General features: G+C 40.6%; 1 protein-coding gene, 1 non-coding gene and 1 pseudogene across 3 annotated transcripts in view; 2 read left to right on the top strand and 1 right to left on the bottom strand.

Moving 5' to 3' along the window:
• The window catches only part of MAGI3 (membrane associated guanylate kinase, WW and PDZ domain containing 3), a 173,794-nt gene that overhangs the window by 10,370 nt on the left and 138,289 nt on the right, over window positions 1–25,135 (bottom strand). For both annotated transcript variants that reach the window (XM_016124324.2, XM_036235067.1), the window contains exons 9-16: window positions 21,525–21,713; window positions 19,268–19,873; window positions 17,901–17,932; window positions 15,732–15,888; window positions 13,476–13,567; window positions 11,560–11,752; window positions 9,399–9,587; window positions 4,440–4,625 (exon numbers count right to left, since the gene is read on the bottom strand). In XM_016124324.2, coding sequence (XP_015979810.2) covers window positions 4,440–4,625; window positions 9,399–9,587; window positions 11,560–11,752; window positions 13,476–13,567; window positions 15,732–15,888; window positions 17,901–17,932; window positions 19,268–19,873; window positions 21,525–21,713 — 1,644 coding nt within the window. The remainder of the gene's footprint in view (window positions 1–4,439; window positions 4,626–9,398; window positions 9,588–11,559; window positions 11,753–13,475; window positions 13,568–15,731; window positions 15,889–17,900; window positions 17,933–19,267; window positions 19,874–21,524; window positions 21,714–25,135) is intronic.
• On the top strand, window positions 12,167–12,239 carry TRNAV-UAC. The gene has a single exon. It is a non-coding gene; the product is annotated as a tRNA-Val (tRNA).
• LOC118613028 lies at window positions 12,249–12,364 on the top strand (annotated as a pseudogene).

Below are 25,135 nucleotides of genomic sequence, written 5' to 3' on the forward strand. Positions count from 1 at the left end.
TACCTGAAAACCGTTCAAGCAGTAAAGCAATAATGGGTTAAGTATCTCCTTCCCTCATCGAGAATTACACTTTTTCTGGAGTTTCGGTATGTGACTACTTATGAAAAAGAGTAGTATTAGATAAACACAAAATTCCATAGTTAAACTATAGTGACAAACGTTACAATGTAGTGGGAGCCATCGTTACCAAGAATAAATAAGAATCTTTTGAGAGAACTTTCTAAAACTCTACTAAAGGACATAACAGATGATCTAAATCATTGGAGAGACAGCTCATGCTCGGGTGGAATGACAATATTTAAAGGTATAAATTTTCCTAAAGTTAATACATATTTAATGTATCCCAATAAAAACTGCAGCTGGAGTTTTGAAATATCTAGCAAATCCATAGAGGCGAAGTAGATGAGTGGTTTCCTGTAAGGGTGAAAGAATGGTCTGGAATTCCTGGTGACTGCGGCATAACCTTATAAGTATACTAAAACCAATGAATTGTACTTTAATGAATTTTATAGCATGTGAATTATATATCAATCAAAAGAAAAAAAAAGATATGAAAACTAAATGCCATGTAAGATCCTGGATTGGTGCCTGGAATAATAAAGTGACATTTTTAAAAAATCATATAGTTCTGAGAGAAAAAAAAAAAAACCCAGCATAAAACCTATAACACAGTACCAGTTATATAACTCAAAAATAAATGCCAACACACAAAAATATGTGTTTTAAAAGATACATAAGTAAAATGAGCCATATACAACACAGCGGAACAGTCTCCAGGGGGAATAGGAAGGGGACTGAGAGCGGGAAACGGAGACAAATAGGAACGAACGGATAGAGAAATGGAAAAAACGAAACGAAACAAAAAGTATAGCAACACCACCAGACCACTGGAACGCGGTCCTCGGTGGCCCTCAGTGACTTCTGAACGAGGCCTGACACAAAACCAGAAATCGATCTTGAAAAATAATGCGATGGAAAGATTTCTTTACAATACACAAGAACAGCCAGACATAAATGATCAATGTGTGTTCTGTGCATGGTGGCGGAGGCCGGGCCAGTGCCGGGCAGGCCACGAGACAGGCGGACAGTCCCGCGTCACGCATGTGCCGGAGCGCTTTGCACCGGCCCCGACGTGGTCGGGGAGCTGCGTTAACCATTTTCTCAACAAAACAAGCACGAATATGAAATAGCGTCTGGCAAAAGGAGAAAAAGAGTCAAGGGACCAAGTTCTTCCTCCCCCAGGCAACTGTGTTTCATCTGTGCAGAGCCCGGGATTGGTTTCAGGAGGGTGGAAAGGCAGCTGCGAGGCAGATCTGGACGCGGGTGTCTGAAAACAGCTCTAGTGCTTTAAATACTCATTTGACTTCTCGGTGCAGTTGATAGATTTGATACTGAATACAATGAGAAACTTGAAACACTTACAAACTATGAATGGGACTTTCATGGACAGAAGAGACACTATTTTTTTTTTTTCCTGAGAAAAACAAGACTCTGAATGTTTCCACAGTGTAATAAAACTCAGAGTATAATAAAATAAGGTGTAATCATCGAAACGTGATTTTACATGTCACATGTGATCACACATAAGGGGCTGTGCCTACGCGTGAAATACACCTTGCGGTGGGTACCTGCCAGGGACGGTCCGCCCACCCTTCCATTTCCCTGCATGCTGGCATTTTATGGGAAAACTTGAGTGCGTCCAGAGGTCTTTGGGCCGGAATGTCAAAGTTAAGCTTTCACTCTAAGAGAAATGATCAAGCAACTTTAGACAAACTGAGAGAAAACACGATCAACAATAAAGGATAATTTGGGGGGAAAATATACTAAGAGAAAGAATTCGTCTTTCCACTACTGACCTATCTATCTCAGCATTACTCGGTGTGAGGTTCATGGGTCGGTCAGCAATGAGATGTGTACAGATCTCGAAAGTATTTAGAAAATTTTATAATGATTTGATAGAGCAATTATATATATATATATATTTTAATTTAATTTTTATATGTTTCACAAAAATGCTGGTCTGTGATGGACTGGAAAATAACCACTGGCCTTTTTCTGTAGATGGTCTGAGAAACACTTATCTGTACTACTGCCAGCTGCACTGCTTCTAGCAGCTTCCACCACTACTGCATGTCAAGCAGAGACAAGTGCACTCTACGCATCGTCCTCGGAACAGCCCTGAAGTGGCACTTCCTGTGGCACTCGAGCCTGCTTTTCTTTGTGGGTCACAGAACAAACTTAAGGCTAAAATGCAGGCTATGGAGGTCATGGTAAAGAAACTGAGATGAAGCAATCTCACCCAAATTATGCCAATTCTTCATTCAAAAAAATTCTATTGAGTACCTACTGTGTGTCTAACATTGTATTAGGCCCTTGGGATCGAGCACTGAACATGACACGATCTCTAACTTCATGAATCTTATGACTTTAGTCTGGTGGAGAAGATGACGACAAATAAACAGTTACATAATCTCAGCAAGTGCTGAGGTAACTGCAATGAAGAAAGGCGAAGCAGGTAAGGGATGAGAGGAGGCCAGAGGCAGGCACGGGGTTATTTCAGGAACAGCGGTTAGGGAGGGAGCAGCGGTTAAGAGGCAGATTCTGCAGCCAAACTGCCTGCTTCTAATACTGATGGTGTCCCTTGCTGGTTCCATGACCATGAGCATGCCATCTAACTGCTCTGTGACTCAGTTTCCTCATCTACAGAATGGGAAAATACCTGAGATTAGTGTGAGCACTGAATGCGTTAATAGATTTAAAGTATTTAAAGACAATGTCGGCCACAGTGTTTATTAAATATTATTATTTCCTTAGGTGGAGAGAGTTCAGCACGGACCTGAATGAGGGAGCCGGCTTTGCAAAGATGCAGTCAAATAATGACAGTTATCGTCAGATGAAAACCTTAGGGGATTTACACAGACTATGTATGTTTTCACCTTTAGTCTTCACAATGGTCCTGAAATGGATACTATCATTCCTGTTCCATATATAAAAAACTGAAGGGCGGAAATGTTAAGTGGCTTGTTTCAGGTCACACAACTAGCTAATAGGTGTCAGGGAACTCTGTCAAAAGTCTTCCTTCCTCTATGGGGATTATATTGCCTCTGCTAGGCACAGAACTGAAATCTGACTTTTACTTCGTTCATTCATTCATTCATTCATTCACCATTTACTCATTCCTTCATTCAAAAATATTTATGGAGCACCTACTAGGTATCATAGTCAATTGGTAATATTTCCTTTGTCTTCAAAGAGCAAGTGCTCCGTTTTAACAGGGAGAGAGTTATATAAGAACGATGCTGAATGGGTCGCAGGAGGAGGCCCATGCGCACGGACAACGAGGCCTCGCTCGGGAGAGGGCTTGGGAGGTACACTTTAAAGGCAGATAGTGGAAAAACACGAGAGCGTCTACTGAGGAGGATTTTAGGAGGTAGAATCAGCAGAGGCTGGGACAGAGTCTGGGCACACTGCGCAACAGATGAGAGAAGGGAAAAGGGCAGAGCCGGGAACGTCACAGGCTCCTAGCACTAAAAAGGGCCTCTGAGAGCCACCAGGTGAATTCGGGTCCACATGGGATCCCTACAGGATCTGGGACAGAAAGGAGATTTAATACCTTAGATCAAAACGTATGAGAGGCAGCAGAGAGAGAAAGAAAAAGAGACGACAATTCAAAGACCCGAAAACTGACTAGATTAAAGGACCCTGGGGGAAATGGGACATGAATACACACTGTAGTACGAGCGATTTTAATATGCAAGACTGACCCTTCATAATTCTGCTGTTTTTGGCTTCTCCTCATTAGTTTTACAAAATCAGGGAAAAGGAATGAGCATTATGTAATGGTTACCTTGTAACTCACAAAGACTATGAACTGGTCCTATTCAAAATGGCTCCTAATTAGAAATTCTTACTGATCAAAAGGCAGCTTTAAAGCAAGGCGAGACACTGCTTGTATTTTATGCCCTATTTACTGGCCACCCCTACACGCTCTGTCTCCCCACTTATAAGGCAGTGCCCAGAACAAAGCCCTGCCTCCGAGGAAAGGCACACTTTGGTACAGGCCGGACATGAAAGGCCTTCAGTGACTTCCTTTGAACTCTTCAGAGGATTTCCTCTCCCTCATGCAGAGGCTTAAGACGTCATTTTAAGAAAATAAAATCTGAAAAGTATTCCGATCCCTTTCACTTCTGGGGACTTGCTTGTCCGGTACATACATACATGGCCACCACTCAGTAGATGGATTCTTTTTCTGGAGCTGCTGACTTTATCATAAACGTTTAAATTCGTTAAACGGCAAAGGCAGAACGCAAGACTCCAGTGATAAAACCGCAGGGTCCCATCGCCACAGAGACCCCGGCAGTGCCGGAAGACGCCGCTGCCTGCCGCGGGCTCTGAGCCCCCCGGGTTAGCGAGGGGAAGGCGGGTCCGCGGGCTCTTACCTTCCTCAGCAACGACGGTCAGCGTGACAGTGACGCCGGCGTCTTTGATCAGCTGAACAATGCTATCGTGGGACAGTCCAACAATGGACTGGCCGTTCACCGCAGAGATCTGATCTCCGACCTTCAGTTTTCCGCAGCGGTCGGCCGGACTTCCTTCTATGACTCGGCCGATTTTATGGGGGATAACTACGAGAAACAAATCCCCAGGTTTCCCAATTATTCGAGACATCTGTTAGTGCTGCATTGATCATCATCAGTATTACTTAAAAATTCTACACAATAACATCAAAGATGCTTTAAAAAATACAGCAGAAGAGCAAGTGTGCTCGTCCTCTCCAAATGCAACCATTTTCATGCTATTGTTCCCTTTCGCGACGCGCCTACTCTTTACATCGTTGCAACTACAGCATATAAACCTCTGTGCTATTTTCCACTTACCACAAACCTTTTAAACCTTTTTCCGACGTTTATAGTGTCATCTTAATAATCCTGTTTAAAGGCTACTGACCCCACTGATAATTTTGCGCTAATCTGATGTTTCTTGTTTATTGTTGGCTTTTCGGGCTGCGTCGTGCTTTTGGCTATTTTAGAAACTGCTCCAATGAGACCATCTTTGGTTCTGTTAAAGGCGCATTCACTTCCATGAGATACTTTGTAAGTGAATGCAGTTCAAACTCAAGTTTAGGACTCAAAAGTTCCCGGTCCAAAATCCAGCACAGTGAAATAAATGAGCATTAAAAATGAATCATACTTAGTTCTATAGCAAAATTCATTCCTTTTATTTTTGCCTTCAGATCTTTTTAAAATTAGAGACGCTGAATGGAAATAGAACATAAGTGGTTCGTGTTAAGATTATTTGGCTCATGGATAAAATTCTACCCTGAATGCACAAAGCTGGGCCTAAGACCTTTGCAAAGACACTCTGTGCAGTTCTTCTAATGCTAAATGCTTCCATAGACCATTAAGATGCTTTCCTATTGTTACAGCTTAAAATGATATCCAGGAATCTCATCCAAATATCTTTCACCATTTAATAGGAGGCATTTGTATTAAGATACAGATGTTCTTCCCATGTTCTCTAAAAATTTCCTTACCTAGTTAGGTAAACTTATCGGGTATGTGGGCTCCTGCTGATTGTTATGAACAGGGATAATTAATATTTTAAATGGCACTCTAATTCTGTTTAATTTCCATAGTAAAATGAGCTCTTTTCTAAGTATTTCTGAGTCTTGTTTGGTGTATATTAGGGACACTTTAATAGATCTTCATTTTGGCTCGAAGTCATTGTTGGCTGTGATTTATGTTCCAACAGAAACTGCCATTCCTTGGCTCTTCTGGAATTCTACAGTAAGAGATTTTTATCTTAAAGTAGAGGAAGTCAATGTTGGAAGCAATTGCCTTTTAGCTCTGAATTACATCAAGCACTTATTATGCCATTGTCCTTACAAACAAAGTAATTAGAAAAAAGCCGGAGCAGTAAGGGCCGCGCGTCCTGTGCCAGGCCCTACAGGCAGAATCACTGACACAGTATCACGGCTGGCACATCAGAAACACACGGTGACTCGCATGGTGGCCCTGTGGCGACCTTCGAAATCAACACCTTAGTTATTTTCCTTCATGGAAAAGATTTACTTGCACATAGTGTCCATTCTGGATCCCCTGAGAGGAAAATCATTCAGCTCCTTGGCATCCTGAAAGGGGTTTGTTCGGACTTGGGGACGCATCAAACAGAATTGATCTCTGAAGTCCTCTTTCTCATCGGGCAAGCAATGTGGTCAAAAGGAATCGGTGGATCTTAGTGCAGGAGTGCCCGAAGGGTTAGTCGTCTGGGTGAGGCTTCGAAGGTAAAAGCGGTCCAACTGTTATTGTCTTGGCATCTATAGCAGCACCACCGAAATGGTTAAAAACCGCAAATGGACTAGTGGAAACATATTCTCTGAATGGACTGAGAAGCTTTCAAGGTAATGCCTTAGGGTGCGAGTAGCTAAGGAAAAGTCGGAAGTCCAGCCCTGCTTTTGCTGGTATATGAAGTCCACAGGCATTTGCCATAAAGCCAATTTATCTGTCTTCATTCATGTTTGGCCTGAATCTGTCTCACAGACTGGACTGTCCAGCTGCCGAGATCGCTTTCGTGCTCTTACAAAACTTTTCAGACAAAGAAACGACAGTTAACTTGAAATGTCCCCTTCTCAAAGCAATCCTTTGCAACCAGAACTGAAAAGTATAGGATAAGAAAGAGAAACACGAAAACCTCTGAAGTACTGGCAAAGCAAAAACTAGCCTTTCATCTTAAATCTGGGTCTTTTCCTACGTACTCCGTTCATTTGGCACTTACTCCGACTGGGTCCGGGGAGGAGGCTGAACCTGGATCTCCAGCCTTTGAGAAAGTCAGCGGTAGACAATCTCGGAATTGTATAACTGGTATTAGAGATGCTACTGGGAACTCTTCTTGCGACAGATGTCACCAGAGAATACGTTTAATCAGATGGAAAAAATAACCTTTACTGAGCAGAATACCAATCTATACTAAGACCAGACCCATAAAGAACGACCTGTTCTGACAGGCAGTTCACCTGCCTTTTCTCCGTGAGGCAGTGTGCAGAGCTTGCTCAGTGTGAGAGTGAGGTGCCCCCCCCAGCTTACCCCGGGCCCCTTCTTCCATCTATAAGAGGTGAATGGAGGTTCAAGAAGACTGCTTGCAGGGCTGCTCGGCATTTTGTGAGATTATTAACTAGTACTTCAGTGAAATTATAAGTTCTGGTTTTGCACCACGACTGCAAATCTCAAGTACTTTATATAAAATTCATTGACAACCTAAGCCTAATTTACCATTCAAGCTGATAATTAATGAGCTGCAAACACTCATTTCCTGCCACACACACATTAGCTGCTGCCTCAATTTTACATTTTAATTGGGCTTTCTTTCCCATCTCATTACTCAAATATTAATAAACTTTTTAAAGGTTCTTTAAAAAAAAATCAAGAGACAGTGTGACAACCAATTTTATAAATAACAGTAATGACAATGGCAGCAGAAGCTACAACAAGCAGTGGTCACTAACATTTGCTGAAGGCGCGGGCTAAGGGCTTCACGTGCATTATCTCCTTTAATCTACAGGCTCATATGAGACAGGAAGTGTTAGCATCTTCTTCATTTTACAGAGGAAACTGCAGCTCTTAAAGGGTATGTAATTTGTCCCGGATCAGACGGCTATTAAAAGACCTAAGCAAGGTTTGAATCCAAGTTTGTTCGATTACAAAGCCCAACACTTAATGGCACCATCTTATACAGAGATCCAGCATCTACATGGTACTCAAAACCATCCAAATACTAAGAAAAAACTTAAATAGGTGTACAAATATTTAAAAAAATTAAATATAAACAAAGATATTTAATATATGTTAACATGTAATATAAATTCTAAATATAAACAAATTGATATAAAAATGTTAAACATATTTAAGTCGTGGAACTTATTTTGGTAAATTCCTCTATCTTGCTTAGTGTTATGGTGAACACTAGACTCTCCCCTAATTTTTATAGTGCCAGAGAAAGAATATCTTCAATATAAAAAGTGCTTAGCATCCATCACACTGAGTAGTAATATTCTGTCACTCTTTTCGTTGATCTGAAAGCCCGGGATTATTGTACGGTATTAGAATGGGAATACGATCATCTAAAATGGTTATTTGTTTTTGGAAATACAGATTTCCAATGATACAACATAAAATCCACCTAAAAGCTGCTTTCTTCCATTTGTCTGACACAGGCCACATAATCATCCTCGCAGCATCAGTGACAGTTCTAGTTCCAAGTGTTACCATAGCAACTGCTTATGGAACATGGAAAGCGGTATCCGTGACCTGACACTATGGCGATAACTCATCCAAGTCACAGAATCTTCTTCCTTTACACAATTGCATTAATTTTAGCGAGATATTTGCAAATTGGTTTGGCTCGCAACACTTTCCTGAAAGTGTTTTCTTTTTTTTACTAAGATCTTAGTGACTCCCTAGTCTAAAAGGATCTCATTCCCCAAGATATAATCAAATCCGCTGGCAAAGGCAAGAGTCCATTTTCACGTGTTCGAAGATGGTTATCATTTGACTCGGAAAAATAAAGTGACCAGTCAAATGTGAGACACAAATATTCATCTGGATTTTACAATTATACCTAGACATAAATCTTAGAAACAGCAAGACAAACATTTAATCTGCTGAATCGTAATAGCCTTGAACATACAAGAGGTAAGTCCTCTTTTGTTAAAGAAATTAATATATACATTCATCCTTTCCAGATGAGAATATTTCATTAAACCAAGTTCAGGATATTTAGATTAATTTTTAAAGGTTCTGGCAAAATTTTTACCTTTGGATGAAGCATAGATGATAAAGGTAAGAATGCCTCTTTACCATTCAGAAAGGTCTCTTTATAGCTAGGATATGGCAATTACTATTAAATAACGCAAAAGGACAATTTAAGACATATTTAGGTCAAGATTTTTCTAGTAATCTGTTTTGCTTCTCAACTGCTTCTAGCATTTAATTCGTTTCTGCATACACGATTTCTCGTAACTTAACAAATCTATGCCCCCATATTGAAAAAAAAATAGCATTGTCCTTACACCAAATCTAGTAAGTCACATCCCTGATATACTGCCACAATATAATCTTGATGTAAACTGGGCACTCAGATTACTTTTCTAAAATCTGAGATGATGGATAAACGTGGAAAGTTTGGTTCGGATTACCTAATTTAAAACAAAAAAAAAAGAAAACATTCATCGTTCTGAAAAAGCTAAGTCTCTAAGGTAATTTGTACACAATTCTTAATTAGTTCCATAAACACCAGTGGGGGACTCAGAAAACAGGAATTATGGGAGACTCAGAAAACAGGAATTGCGGGAGACTCAGAAAACAGGAAGTGTGGGAGGGACCGCAGGACACAGCAGCCCTTACCTCCTGGAGGCGGTTTGTTTTTGGAGGTGAGGATGACAAAGCCAAATCCCTCACTTTCTTTTCGCTGCAACACGACATCGTAGGCCTCCGGGGGCGCAGGCCTGGCTGGGACTTCGGCTCGGCTCAGGCGGGGAGAACCATTCTGTGCTGAGAGGAAGGCTTGAGGGCTGTCGTCCTCCGGTTGTTTCTCTACAATAAACATGATTGATTTTGATATTTCTGGATCATAATTTTCGATAATTCGTTTTTGTGCTGGGCCCTTCTCTAGAAAATTTCATTTCTAATAACCTAAAACACAGAGCAGCAGCCCCCCACCCAACTCGGGCGTGAGCTGTGGACATAATCTGAGTGCAGATGTGGGTAGCAACAGTCCCCTTGACCTCTTAAAGGCCCTTAACATCAATAATTAGAAAAAATACACCATGTTATCTCATTTAAAGACAGCATTTTGAAGCTTTCGCGAAATTTGGTAGTGAAAAAATTCTTGAAATTGTTTTAATTCCAGCAACGATTTTAATCTTGACCAGTAATTTTGATGGAAGTTGATAATGAAAAACAACACTGCAAACTTCCTTTTAAAAATCAACTTTAAATATAGTTTAGTGCAGGGGCTGAAATGTATGCCATGGGGGAGGTCACTGCGGCAGGAGACGCTGCCCGTTCCCATCTGAGGACAGTTGCCACCTCCGCAGGCTTTACCTAATGCAGTTTCCCGCCCGATGACGTCAGATGAGTTACCCAGGGGCGGTTTGCAGGTACATAGCACGCTGTCCCCATGAACAGCAAACTCCCGGACACAGATTAGGTCATATGGACTCCCCAGCAAATGGGCAGTTAGTTAATGTATACTTTTCTCCTAGTCAAGAATGACACAAGTTGGTGCTGATTGATTTTTTTAAAAGGCAAATCCTTTGCCATCATTTGATATAAACCATTAACAACAACCACAACACACTGCCGTCAATGAAGAGACATGTATAAGGTCTCTTCTGGCTTAAAATCTACATAATTACGAGAATATGTTTTTGAATCTCAATAAAGTGCCATCATTACATCCAATCATTAATAAAAAACGATTTTTTTGGTATAATGCATGGTTAGAATGCATTGGTTAAATGTCTCCAATAATATCAAACTACCACGAAACTTCTTCATGATGCTCTCCAACAGAGAGCCAACCTCTAGTTGTATAACGTCCTGTTCTTTACTGTATGTAGTTCTGTTCTGACTCCGGCACAAGCAAAGCCAACACCGCATTCACACCTCTAACGCCTCTCTGTATGTCTGGCATTTATGAAGAGAGGCGGGTCTTTACTTTGGATGTTGCAATCAGAAACGCGGGTTCCTCATTTTTAAGACTAATTCAGATGTTCGACAAGTCAACACACATTTATTGACGTCCACTCTGTGCCTGGCAGGCATTCTTCTAAGTGCTGGGAATCCAGCATTTAGCAAAATGGATAAACACGCCCACTTACGTGAGGCTCGGTCTTGTGCTGCAGGGTCATCTTTTTAAAATTTTAAAATGGCAAGAATTTACTTCTAAAAATCCCTATTTAATATTCGCAAAGCTATTATGAGGAAAATGTAAGAGTCGTATCCTAGTGTAATGGTTTAGCTCCTGGGCTCTGTAATTAAACACTCATTTTAAATCCTGGCCCTACACTTACTAGCTATGTGTCTCTCAATCTTCCGTAAGTAACTGTGAAAACTAGAGAATGAGAGTACTTACACCATAGTGTTAAAAAGACTAAATAAAAGAATCCATGAGTCTGGGACATAGTAAGCACTTGATAAATTCTGTCCTGTTTGAATAGTTAAGATTTCATCAGGGTCCAAAATCTTTTGATATTCAGTGAATGCGATATCTCAGTATGACTAACTTTGTAATTGTTTTTAAGAAACAGATTTAACCTGATAAATTCATCAATATATTAATATCAACATAGAGGCCCCAAGTTTATTTCTCTTTTTGTCAGTATTGTTATTTCTGAATGCTTTTGACCTCCATGGCCTTCCACAGGGAGGCCCCAGATGACACCAAATAGGTAATCTCATGCACCATTGAATATAATATGTAAAATAACCTGCGAAACCACATAGAAAGTAGACTCAAGTCACTTTGTTCCTTTAACTTATCAGAGCGGAGAGGTTCGCATACCACCATGGAAGATCTTCCTTCTGACGGTTAATAACACGTGGCCGTTTCGAGCAGCAGTTGTCATTAGGTCTAAGACTTGTTTGTGTGATTTGCCTTTGACAGGAATTCCGTCGATGCACATGAGTTCGTCAGCCGCACGGAGCCGACCGTCCTTCTCCGCAGCGCCCAGGGGAATGATGGCCCCGATGTATATCTGATAAGAGAACAAGGTGTAGGTGGGTCTGTGCGGCCGACTGAGACCCACAGAGAGCCTTCACTCAGGTAACGACTTCCTGCCTCAGGGCTGTGCAAGTGGACAGATCTCTGTAGTTCGACCGTGAAAACAGACTTCAGAAAGGTGATATCTTAGAAAGTGACCATCCTAAAAGTCTATCGCCACCAGGAAAGTTTTCTACACACTGCTCATGGCAACTGGGATAATTCTTAACGATATTCCCATCACATGTAGCTATCGGTACAAATTCTGTATATAAAATGGAGAAACATTTCTTGTTCCTAAATCTCAAAGCGGTAAATATTTTGAGTGGTCCAAGGTTCTCTTGTATGTAGGGAAACAGATCTAGTTCATTCTGCGTGTTGGCTATAAGAATCCTATAATGAGGGACATGGTTCCATAGTGCAGTGGTTAGCACATCTGCTTTACATGCAGAAGGTCCTGGGTTCATGCCCCAGTGGAGCCACAGTCCATGGTCTACGGCCATGCCACCCTGAACAAGCCCGATGACTGATCTTGGAAACTAAGCAGGGTCGGGCCTGGTTAGTACTTGGATGGGAGACCACCTAGGAAGACCAGGTGCTGTAGGCATGAATAAAAAAAAAAAAAGAATCTTGTAATGAGGTAGGTAATCCTGAATATTTGGGTTAGTTTCAGAGCTGCCTCACATTGACATTTAAGAGAAAAGAAAGGTTTCTCCCAGGTTGAGATAAATTCTTAAAATGTCTACGTGAACACTATGAGTATCAAGGATATAGGAAGCGATGAACAAACCTACATCTATCATCAGAAACGATCAAGGTACCTTATATTTGCACTACATGAGGCAACCTGCCTTAAACCTTTTTGGTCTCTGATGATTACTTTGATTGTAACCAATATGACTAATTAGAATATACTTCTCCTCTATAAAAAAAATGTTCTGTTCAGAAATAGAAGGAAGCCTGTCATTTTAAAAGACGGTTGCTTACCTAACTTCCACGCATGATAAAATGTAGTCTTTCTTGATATTATTCTCTAATTCTACAAAGCACATTACGTCCTTGTTATTCAAATGAAGGGCAAAACTTAAAAATAATAACCACTACATTTGTAGTCTAACTTTACATGAGAATCACGTATAAACAAAATTCTAGATTTTAAATGCTTTGCAGAGTTACCCTCGTGCTTCCTGGACGGAAACGTTAATTACTTTATATTCTTTGCACAGCTAACAAGGGGAGGGGCGTGCAAAGTACCGAGCATGAAAATGTCTGTCCGTTAATAAGATGAGGTGGCGGGACATGTGTGGTTCACGTCGACTGTTTACGGAACATGCCGAAGACAAAGGGACAGAAACGGCACTGTGAATTACGGGTCTCCTAGAAAAGGAAAATGTCTTCGAATCTGTTTAATGAAGGCGAAAAGGAAATAAAAATGTAAAATAAGCTTTAGGCACAGAGAGAAATTAATGACTGTCCAAATTGTAGCTGACACATTCAGTTTTGATCTACAGTTTTAGCCTCAGCTGTACCGAGTTAACTAAGGGAGCATGACACTAAGAAAAATGCAATTCTTCTTCATATCAATGAAACTGTTAAACGAAATCTTTTTAAAAAAAAATATCAAAACCAGTAAACTAAATCAAACCATCAAATTCTACCAAATTGCCACTTAAAAGTTTTGAACAAGAACAGTCAAATTCTCAAGTATTTAAACTTACAGATTGGTCGGGTCCATCTCCTCCTAGCACCCTGAAGCCAAACCCTGATTCCTGTTTCCGAAGAAAAACATCCAGATCTTTGGTGTTTGGTGCTAAGAAAAACCAGAGAACACAAAAAATAATAAACACTTAGATTTATTTTAAAAGGATTAAAATAGAGCAAAGTTCAATATTTAATAGAATAATACTACAGAGTCCAATAAACTATACCCTTACAACTTTTTGATAGGTGAAAAATTACACAAGAGTATACAAAACAGCACAAAAAGTTCAATCGTGAATCTTTGTTTTGAGCTCCAAACAAAACTTTGCATCGAGATTACCGAGGAATATTCACCCTCACTTCTGTGTACTCAGTACTACACTGCCATTAGCTCCTAATGCCTTCAAGTCAATATTAAACTCAGTATTATCCAGTTTACGTTTGATATCTGATAGGTACAAGTTATCTAAATTAACACTTGGGCAAATCCTGAAAAGAGCACCTAGGATAAAGAATAAAGTATTTTAATTCTATTCCTAACTTAACACCTTTGTTTCAGAAAAGCATTCCATGTGATTACTTAGCCTACTTTTGCAAAATGATATTTTTTTTATTTTGCAAAGTGATATTTTAAAAGAAAATAAACAACAGCTAATACTGATTATTAGCCCCATTTTCTAGCTGAAGAACTAGTATCCAGTGTCTTGCCCAGTATCACGCAGCAGAGATGTGGCAGACTGAGATTTAAACTCGGCTTGATTTCCAGGGTCTAGGCTCTTAGCCCACACGATCTTGACCCCAGAGGGCAGGTCGTATTTAACCAGAAAATTAAGTCAGGACTAAAATTTTACCTCTGAGAAAATATTATTGTTATTTATAAGAAGTATTCAGTAGGAAAGGAAAAGAGAGAAATACGTCAGGGAACTTTATAAATAAAGTGAAATGTTATATAGAATAAATTCTGACAATTTCCCTTAGAAGCAATCGATCTCTTTTGAGATATAATTTCTATTCGAAGCGCAGAACTTCAGAGATAAAAATGACTCACGAGTCCAGCTCATTTACTTTATGGATGAAGACCAAAGGGATCGCTTAGTTACACCAATTCTAAGAATGTATCGGCTACGAATGGGAAGACTGAAGAAAGGTGTTCTCCATAGCCATGCGATTTAAATGGTTGCTATGCCCTGCTTATGCCCGGTCTGCACCTTTCTAAATACAGCCTGGGACTATCGAACTCTATAATTGGTTAAATACGGATGAAGTCAATTATATATAATATTTCCATCTGTGGACTTCTTTCCCAAGGTAGATTTAGATCTATTTTTTTAAAAAAGACTACATTTAAAAATTTAAAACATTAGACCTACTTGAATCTGTAATTTTACTTTGGAAAAGGTTATCATCAGTAAGTTAGTGTGAATATGAATTTCTGCCTTCCACGCTCCCCCTTCTCATCTCTCAGTTGGGCTCCATAAGGAGTCAACTCTTTGGCGTCCTCAGACCGTACACCCCTCTGATTCATCCTCCTTCGCACTCCTGCCAGGAAAATCTTTCTAAAACACAAGTCCCATCCGAGCATCCCGATAAGGGTTAATGCCAGTCCACGGCTCCCTATCATGTCTCTGAGCTTCTCCGGGCGGCGCCCCTGGCCCTCCCCAATCTGCTCCTGCTCCCCTATCTGGCTTCTCTGGCAACCACACCCAGCAAACTGAGCGTTGTGCAGAACCCAGGCCATGCAAGGTCAATGTGCAAACATTATTCCTTCTTTATTTCCCTCTTATCTGTCCCATAAACGCCTGTCTTTGAAGACTTGGTTAAAGCTCACCTTCCTATCTGGAGCAGTATCTGACACTTTCTATTACCCGCAGTGATAAAACGGACCACTTTCTGCTTGGGACTCCGTTCAGCCAGTCCATCCTTCTGTTACTGCACCTGTTAGGCTTATTTGTACTTATTTACTTAGGAATATTTACCCTCTTTTCCATTTAGGTTTAATCATCCTTCTGGGTGCAGGGCCCATGTAGTGCATTTATCTCTGTATTCCCATTACTTACGATGACCTTGGGGAGATGGCAGGCACTTAATACATGGTTTTGAAAACAATGAATGAATGTTGAACATAAACGGAAGAAGCCCAGAGTCAAATTAAAATGGGAATAAAGGAATAACTTTAACATGGTTTCGAAGATGAGAAGGTCCCAGTTTAAAAAAAAAAAAAAAATCAAATTAATGTTTCGCATGCTCTCCTGAAATATTCCACAACTACTTACGTTTATCTTCATATAAAGTCTTAGATTTCAGGTAGACTTCAGAAGGATCCAATTTCGGGGATCCTGACCTGATAACGCTGGGCGGAAAAGGCATAGGCTGGGGAATGGGCTCATTTATGGCCTCCAAACTTCCTGAATGTTCCTTTTTATCTGTTTTCTGAAATGGAAAAGGGCCTTACTTAGTATTTTAAAAAAACCAGATGGTTGATTAGTTCATAAAACTGTTGCCTGAACTGCACGTGTCGGCTGGTAACAGGGTCACAGCCCCTGGAGCTGCAGTCTTACGGGGACTTAACATAGCCACATGCACTTGGTTAAAACATGTTTAACTTAAATTTTAAAAAGCTGATAATGCCGCCAACTGAAAGGCCTTAATTAGTCCTATGTTTAGGTGGTCTTGGCCTGCTCTCCACCACCAAGACAAATTGACTTTAAGATAAATAGGGATACAAAAAAGGGAGTAACGAGGGAGAAGAGACCTTCACGAAATTCTCAGTAAACCCCACCTTCCCACTCACCGAATTTAATTCCCGGTGAAGATGTTAAAGAGAATATTCTGTCTAAGCAAATGAAAGAGGAAGTGTCAACTCTAATTTAGATTATACAGATGACTCTGCGAAAACCCAAATAGCCAATTCAAATATCTTGAGGAGAAACGCACCACTGCTGGGCAATCAGATAAGGGAAAATGGAGCGGCATATTTTCATATTTTCCCATTCACACAGAACTCTGCCAGAACAGCCAAGCAAAATGACTTCGTTAATAACATCTTAAAAACGAAATCCAATAAACGGCCTAAGAAAATAAGTACGGTTTTGAGAACAGCGTGTTGTCCTGAATTATTGTGAGTTAGGAGAGGGGGGTTACAGATGTTTGTGATAAAATAATTAATGCTGATGAGACTATGGGAGTGGCAGCCTGTCAGGGAGCAGGCAGGGGCCAGGCACTGCCAAGTGCGGCGGAGGGGACCCTTCGCGGACTCAGACCCCGTCTGATGGCGGGGGAGATAAGAGCGGTCTCCTCCCCGTTGCCCCATGTGTCCCGTCAGAGCGGCAAGAGGTCATCAGAGACATCCATCAAATTATAAAGCATGAGGGTCACCGTGGCTGCACTGGCATCCATTACGAAACAGATATGGGGGCAGGAGTTAAAAGCTATGACTAGAGGAACCAGAGAAATGTAGATAGATACAGTGCAATTTTAACTGAGAAAGCAAAAAAAAAAAAAAATTCTGTTCACTGGACCTAGGTGGTACAGTCCATAAAACTGAGCATTTCTTTCCTTCTGATCCATAAAACAGGAGATTTGCAGAGGGTCCTATTTGGTGGGCTAGAAATGATCTGTTTTACATCTGATGGTCTTCCTTTTAATAGCTGATAGTTTATGGCTATGGACAACCATCCTTCAATTGTGAGATGACAGATTCCAACTCAAGAAAACTAGAACGAAATCGGTTTATACAAAACTGCCAGTAAAGTCCCTTCCTCATAACTGTGGGAGCTTAAGCAGCTACACTCGCGCCCCTAACAGTTTCTTTCACAGCGTTATGTGGTGCAGCTTGTTTTTAGTTAGGTCTTACTCACTACACAGGTCTTTAAGTAGGCTGCTTGGTTATTCAGAAGAATGGGGAAAAAAAAAAAAAAAGAACTGTTTTAAGTTAGACAACCTGTCACTTTGATAACAAGCAAATTGAACACGGCAGGCCACAATTCTCTAGAAAGCCTCCTAAAAGTGAGGTTATCTACATGTGGGTATTTATAGTCCCCATGAAATTATGTGAGGCTGCCACGTCTTCCCTTCGGCATCAGGGAAAAGGTGTAACAGTTACCATCTGCCCCATCATTTGCTCCTCTCAAACACAAAGTACAAGGCCCCTAGGCAGGCACCTCAGTGTGTCCACATTTATTGTTTAGAGGACAGGGCTGTGGGTAGCGGGGGTCTCTAGGATTCCTCCAATGGAGGACACTTCCTCTCTCGGGGGCTTTTTCTAACTCACGGGCTTCCCTCGAGTTTCTGACACAAGTCCAGGGCAGTATGGCTCCTGAATTCTTCCAGCGATCTCACCAGACCACTGACACCATGAGCCCATGAGCTGTCCTGACAGAGGGGAATGTGACATTTCTCTTGGTGTGTTGGGAAGAAGCATTTGAGGTTCACTGTATACTCACCATTTTGGCAGTTTTAGTTGGTGAAGGAGGACCTTAAAAAAAATGAGCCAGATTTTAAAAACAGAGGAAGCATTTCCAGATCACAAATACTGCTGATATTTATGATAAACTAGCTTTGAATTATTAGTAGGCTAGTAAATTCTATCTCTGACACCTCCTACACACCAGGCATTACATATATATAAACATATATATATATATAATGTGTACATGTAATATATATATGTATATCATCTCATTTCATTTTTATGACAAACTTAAGATATAAATATAAAGATTTATATTTGTAAATATAAAAAATATAAATACCATTTTATAGATAAGGTAACCAAAGACTCGAATAGATTACAATTATTTCCCTATACTGTAGAATCAACAGGTAATAAGGCAGGAAACTGACATCCAACCTGTCTGAAAACCTCTGAGTGCCAGAGTTATCCAGGGTCCCAACAAACATGACAGAGACCAGGGTTTGGTGTCAAAGAGATTTTCACTTTGCTATGAGCACATTCTAACATATCAGCCAGAGAAGAAACAAAAACAGTTCAAAGAAATGAGAATACCAAAAAAAAAAAAAGTCCCAATGAAGTTAAACTGCTCATTTGTCTCAAAAATGAACACTAAAAGCCAAAGAGATAAAAGAGTGAAGGCCCAAATTTTAGTCTTTAAAATACTAGTTATCCGTAAGTACAAATTTAAGAAAGCCAATTAAAATGCAAACTTGGTGATCAGTTCTTAGAACTAGGTTTATAATGTCTGAGAGCAGTCCATATCAGCTGATGACCTTGGAAAATAAAACTTACATTTCCCTTGGGCACTGAGGGGTTTAATTAACATTTATGGACAGACACTAAAGCTTAGGATAAACGCCTTATGGGCACCCAGCTTTCATGATCGCTTTCTCAGACTAACACACCGTCCTGCACTCCACTTCTTCACAGAGATGCCGGCTCTTTTAAACATCTCACAGAGGTCCCGAGGAAGCCCCAGTGATGGAAAGAGTCAATTTCTACTGTTGTCATCAACAGAGAAAATGAAACTTAGAGGATATATTTCATTTCAAGTAGCACAATGCTACTTCTCAGTGTGACTCTCTCTTCTCATTAAAGCTGTGAATCAGATTTTAAAAAGAACACAGAGGGACAGAAATCTATAATGTATATGAATGAAATCATTAATAACTAAAAAAAAAAAACAAAAAAAAACTGCTGCAAAAGATACTGCACAGGGAAGCAGTCAGGACCATGAGGAAAATACACACTAAATGCAGTTAAGTCTGCTGGGAAGACATTCTGACTCGTGAAGAAGGACAATTAACAGATGTAAATGCATAGACAGTGAAGATTCTTCCTCATGCTTTTACTCACCTCCTCGTAAGATGAGCAATGGTACATCTGCACCTACTGGAAACTGCTTTAGCACCTCTACCACTTGAAGATGGGTTAAATTCTGCACATTTTGATGGTAAATTTCCTTGATTATATCCCCTTTCTGTAGGCCTGGACACCACTGACTATCCAATATCATCTTCACCTTCTGTCCCGTTGGGCTGTCAGCGATTGCAAATCCAAAGCCTTTAGGGCCCTTAATCAGAGGGACAGTCACTAGTTCGGGCTGGGAGCTGCCTGATGATGCCACGGATGCTCTCTGCTCGCTTGGATCTGATGGCCCACTGAGGTGATCGCTGACCAGCGTGTGTCCGGGTTTTCCATTCTGGTCGAGCATCGCTGCTCCCGACTTAAAATCCGGAGTGTTCATGCCCGGCTCGCCCTTGCTCAGCGGCTGTCCATTGAAGACAGGAGTCACGGCGAGAATATCCACGGCAGGATCCTCGCTGTCATCAGGCAGCGGGTAACCGCGACATAAAGTGAGGTTTACGTACTGGTTGACTGGGACCAATTGAAACATCTGCACGACGTCTGCATGGGTGTGACCAAGGACGCAGCCGCCGTTGATGTCCACGATAACGTCCCCTGGTAACAGATAATCACGTGAAAAATATTAAAACCACCAAAGGAGTTCATTTCTTTTGCTGGGGGAGACAAAGATAACTTAAATTCAGCTCCTACATTCGAATTCTGGAGACCTTTTACTGTTCATTAACTGCTGAAAAGATAGTTTGAACAGACATTCTTCCTTCTGTGACTCTTCTCTAGAAAGAATATATAAATATATAATATCTTAATAATCTTTGTAGCAGAGATTTATGACTTCGAGCTTAAGCGAATCGTACAAAAGGGAACTGCGAATTCATATCACTGTTGGTACATCCTCTGAGTCATGCCTGCGTGGCTGTACAAAGCTAGGTTCCCTGCAGTAGGGAAGAAGAGCAAGTCACTCCCCTGGCTACTGGTACGCACAGGTCATCTTTCCACGCCACCTTGCTTCTTGATTTTTAAGAAGCCACTGATTCAATATAGTTAAACATTCATAATGTAAGGCTAACAGGAATAATATTGTTATGAATATATTTTCTTTTAGCTCCTTTTGGTAGAGAGTTTCAATTTGCTGTCATTCAGATTTCAAAAGGAGAAAAAGCGACAAAAAAAATTTGACACAGGTAAAGAACATTATTGAGACCCTACACAGCTAAATTAGCCTTGGAAAAGTTGGTTTTGCCTCCCCCATTTTGCATTGATTACGGCCACTTTGGCTGCAGAATCACGACCACTTGACAGTCATGGTTGTGTATTTTTCTCGATGCAGTCCCAGCGTTTAAGATGTGTTATCTGCTGTCTCATCCATTTGCTGCTTTCATTTAAATATAATTATTTAAAAGGTTATTGCCAAATAAAAGTGCTTTAATTTGTTCTGATTGTACATAGGCTTTAAAAACATCAACATGAGCGGTATTTAAAAACGAATGTTAGTCTGTGGAAATTTGTTCCACAATCTAAGAAGCTACAGAAATTAGACAAATTCGACTAATTAGAAACGAAGTTTTGACTTCCTCTTCCTTGGTTAAAGTTCCCAAAATTTTCATGGAAGCATTGCATTGCTATGCAAATTAGATAACAGTTTTAGGCAAATCTGTATCTATATTATGAAAAAGAAATTTATACAGCTACGGCTGTAGGAATGGTAATATTTGTGTCTCAAATTCTTAACATCGCTGCTTAATTTTACTAACAATCAGTGAGACTAAGGAAACAAAAACTAGACTTGGGGAAAAATTGCGGGATATAACAGCATTTGGTATCACTATAAACATCGCAATGGATCATTTTTCAAAAAGGATTAAAGGTAAATGTTAGATGGTTCCAAACATACCCTACATAATCAAAGAAAACCAAACAATCAAATAGTGTTCTGAGATGGTTCATAAAAGCTTTACCTTAGTACAGCCAAAGAGCTTTCTCGAAATTATATAAACTATTCAAAAATTACTACATTTTATCTTTTTTCTCAGTGTCCACTTATTTGTAAAGATGGCCCTTTCTAGAATGCACTTAAAGGATGATGAACTATTTAAATACAGGAATCTCCTTCAGTTGTATAATTTAGTTCTCCCTCTCTCTATATATACAACATACACATATATATTTATTATATGTAAACACATATATCCTTTCACTATAGTTTTGGTTACTGATACTTTCCGGGGAATTCTGAACACCTGGTTACCTGGAGCGATTTTCCCGTCCTGCGCTGCAGGGCCGTCCTTCAGCACATGCTTCACTTGCAGGAATTCATCGGGCCTGTCTCCACCGATGATGGTGAAACCAAATCCCATCGCGCTTTTTTTCAGTGATGCTCGAACAAGGACGCCTTTCAGCTGGGATGGATCTCGAGTAAAGTGGGATTTTTCCATGTCTGTGCCAGAATGAGAAATAGGTTTGAGAACAAAAGTAATCACAGTGAAGACAGCCCTCAAAGCCAATATTCAAGGTAGTCCATATACCTTAAATATAACAAACCATAAAGAAGAAAAATTAGAGAGAATCCAATGTTACGGAATAGTCAGAATTTAAATTCGTAAACTAAATCACTGAAAAAAACTTAGGTAACGAGTCATTTCTCCTTTATAGGACTCTCCTCTGATATTTGAAAGGTAAAAGCATCTACCTTATCTCCTCTTCTCTGCCTTGTGGGTACTTACTTTCTCTCGTCCCAAAGAGTCAAAATGGGAAGGACAATGTTGGTTACTAAATTCTTGAATGTCTCACACACTCAGCTGTTCATTTCATCAGGAAAAGCATCTACTGAGCTCTAGATGGAAAAAGCTTTACTAGCGAGATGAAGACAACTGTCACAAACTTACGAAAGAGTATATATGAAGAAATCAGAATGCACGACTCAGGCTTTCTGCAGCCTTTATGTCTGAGGAAAGGAGAATCATTAAACTCAGTCAACGGCCGCCCGTTACTTTCTTTTCACTCATGTATAGTGGCTACTTTAGGAAGAAAAAAGACACAGCACAGCTCCATTGAAAAAGTCTGTTTTTACAGGCTAGATGATCCTAGAACTAAGAGTGATCCCTATATGCCAATAATGACTCCCTTCTCTTCCCCAGAGTCTTTTACGTTGAGAGGACTGAACGGTACAGATTTATGATTTACAAAACACGGTTTAAATTAACTTTTTAAAAGATGGTTTGAAATTTTCTGCCAAATATTTCGTAAGAGTTCTATTGAGATATAATTCACATATGACAGAATTCAGCCATTTAAAGTGTATAAATCAAGGATATGCGACCATCGCCGCAATCCAATTTCAGAAAATTTTCTCCTTTCTCAAAAGAGAAATCCCCAGGGCCGTTAGCAGTCACTCCCCGTTTCTTCCTAACCTGCACTGTCTATAAATTTTCCCAAATCTGGACATTTCATATAAACAGAATCACATAATAATGTGGTCTTTCGAATGGCTTCTTTCACGTAGCATGTTTCTGAGATCCGTCTGTGTTGTAGCATGTGTTAGTACTTTATTTCTTTCTACTGCCAAATAATATTCCACTGCATAGATGTGTCACATTTTATGTATGCGCTTATTAGCATACATTTAGCATGTATTAGCATGCGCTTGGACGCTGGTTGTTTCCACTCTCTGGCTATAATGAATAATGTTGCTATGAACGTTCACGTCCAAGGTTGTGTGTAGACATATATTTTCATTCCTCTTAGGTATATACTAGAAGCGGGACTGCAGGTTACCAGAAACATACCGTAACTATGTCTACCATTCCAAGGCACCGCCAAACTTTTGCAAAGTGGCTGCACCATTTTCCATGTCCACTGACAACATAGGAGGGCTCCGATTTCTCCCCATCCTTGCCAGCACTTGTGATTGTCTGCCATTTCGGTTATAGCCATTTTGTTTAGTAGGATGATATCTCACTGTGGTTCTGATGCCATTTCCCTAATGACTTAAATTAACAGGGTGGCTTGTTTCATACTTAGCTCACACTCAGCACTAGCATCAAGCCCGGTTATTTACATGTGTCTGCTGTTGCTGCTGCTCATAGCACTAAGTGTTCCAACAGGTATGCATTCAAGCTTGTTGTCAGTTACAAGAGAGCAATTCTTGGGGTGCCCCAGCCGGTTGTACACACCGTACAGTATGCAAGTAGCTCCCTCAAGAGGCAGGGCTGCCCAGGAAACACCGACCACATTTCTGAGCTCCTGTTGAGTCTTGGACACTCAAACTAGCAATCTGACTCTGGACGAAATAATACTTTATATACAAAAAGTATTTAACTGACAAGTTCAAAGCCCATTCAGATAAAGAAGTTGATTATATGAGTACCAGATTGTAGATAGGATCGTTTGTTGACTGTCTACCTAGACAAATACTCAGGGGACGATATCATTGGAGAAATGTAGCTTTCTTGTTTTTATGTCAAATATTGAAATATTTCTGGTTAGCTGATTCACTCTCCCACACTCTAGACCCCACGAAAACTGGAATAAGACTGGCTCTGAGGGCTTAGAAAATTGGGATATTACGGATGAGATCCCGGATGTACAAATGCTGAAGAGGGCCACCCACTTTTGTAAAATATCAATAAAACAGCCAAAGCCCATTAAGAGTTGGTTGGAAGTAGGTTTTATCAGAATTAAACACAGAAAAGTCAGAACGAGAGAGGAACAAAGAAACGGTCTTTCAGTCCAGCAATCCTGATTTAAAATCCAAGCTCTGTGATTTAGTTGCGCGATCTCAGAATGTTATTTAACCATTTAAACTCAGTTGCCTTATCTATAAACAGGGATAATTGTACTTAATTCCTGGGATGGTTACAGGAATTAAACTAGGTAATGCATAGAAAGCATAGGAAACGGTGCCTGGCAAATGTAAGTGGCTCGATAAATGTTGATAAGCAAAACACATACACACAGTCTAAGCGAGGAGGTTCCCTGGCTCACGGATTTGGGTATTTCGTCCCTGTGGCAAGTGTATCCTTGGGATGGAAGTATGAGACAATTGTAATTTGACGCCGGCAAAATATCTGAATGGGGAAAAGAGCATGAATAACCTTGCAGAGATATCGTGAAACTTAAATGAGATGATGCATATAAAGCATCTGAATCAGCACCTGACTCAGTATCTCAATAAATGTAGCCATTACTCTTCAAGGACTAGTAGAGCTCCATCGCTTCCAGAAAGCTCTTCTTGCCCTCATAGTCAGATGTAATTCCACTCTCCTTTGTTTCAAACATTACTATTTATGTCTCCATTATTATACTTTACTAAAATTATATATCTGTTTCTCTGCCTAAACTATGAGCTGCAGAGAGACAGGTAATGATCATTAGTCTCCCTTTAATGCCCAGCTCATAGGACAGTGCCCCATTATTTAGATTCTTAAAACACATGGTCCCTGCCCTCAGGGAGCTCAGAGTTTAGTAACGGAGAGAAGCTTCCCCTCCGCCTGCCACCCCGACGTTTGCCGTGGAAGACGGGCATGCGGGAACTGCACGCCGTGACACAAAGAACTCCGCATCTAAAGTCGGTAAAGCCAGGTGCAAAGCCCGGCTGGACGCTCATTCTGATTCCAAGCAAAAGGCTTAATCTTTATTAAAGTTTCGGTCTCCTTACGTGTAAAATGGGGATTCTTCTCTCTGGCAAACATCCTCTGTCTGCCGCCCCTCGGGAAAGAGCCATCCGGACAGTGGCTGCGCCCACTTCCCCGCCCCCCGCCCCCTCTCCGGTCTCCTGCCACGTCACTTCCCTCTCCACTGGCACTTGCTAGCGTGACACGACGTTCACGTTGTCACGCCCGAGGTACACGTCTCGAGTTT

Source organism: Rousettus aegyptiacus, unplaced genomic scaffold, assembly GCF_014176215.1.
Source record: "Rousettus aegyptiacus isolate mRouAeg1 unplaced genomic scaffold, mRouAeg1.p scaffold_m13_p_17, whole genome shotgun sequence".
Lineage (NCBI taxonomy): Eukaryota > Metazoa > Chordata > Mammalia > Chiroptera > Pteropodidae > Rousettus > Rousettus aegyptiacus.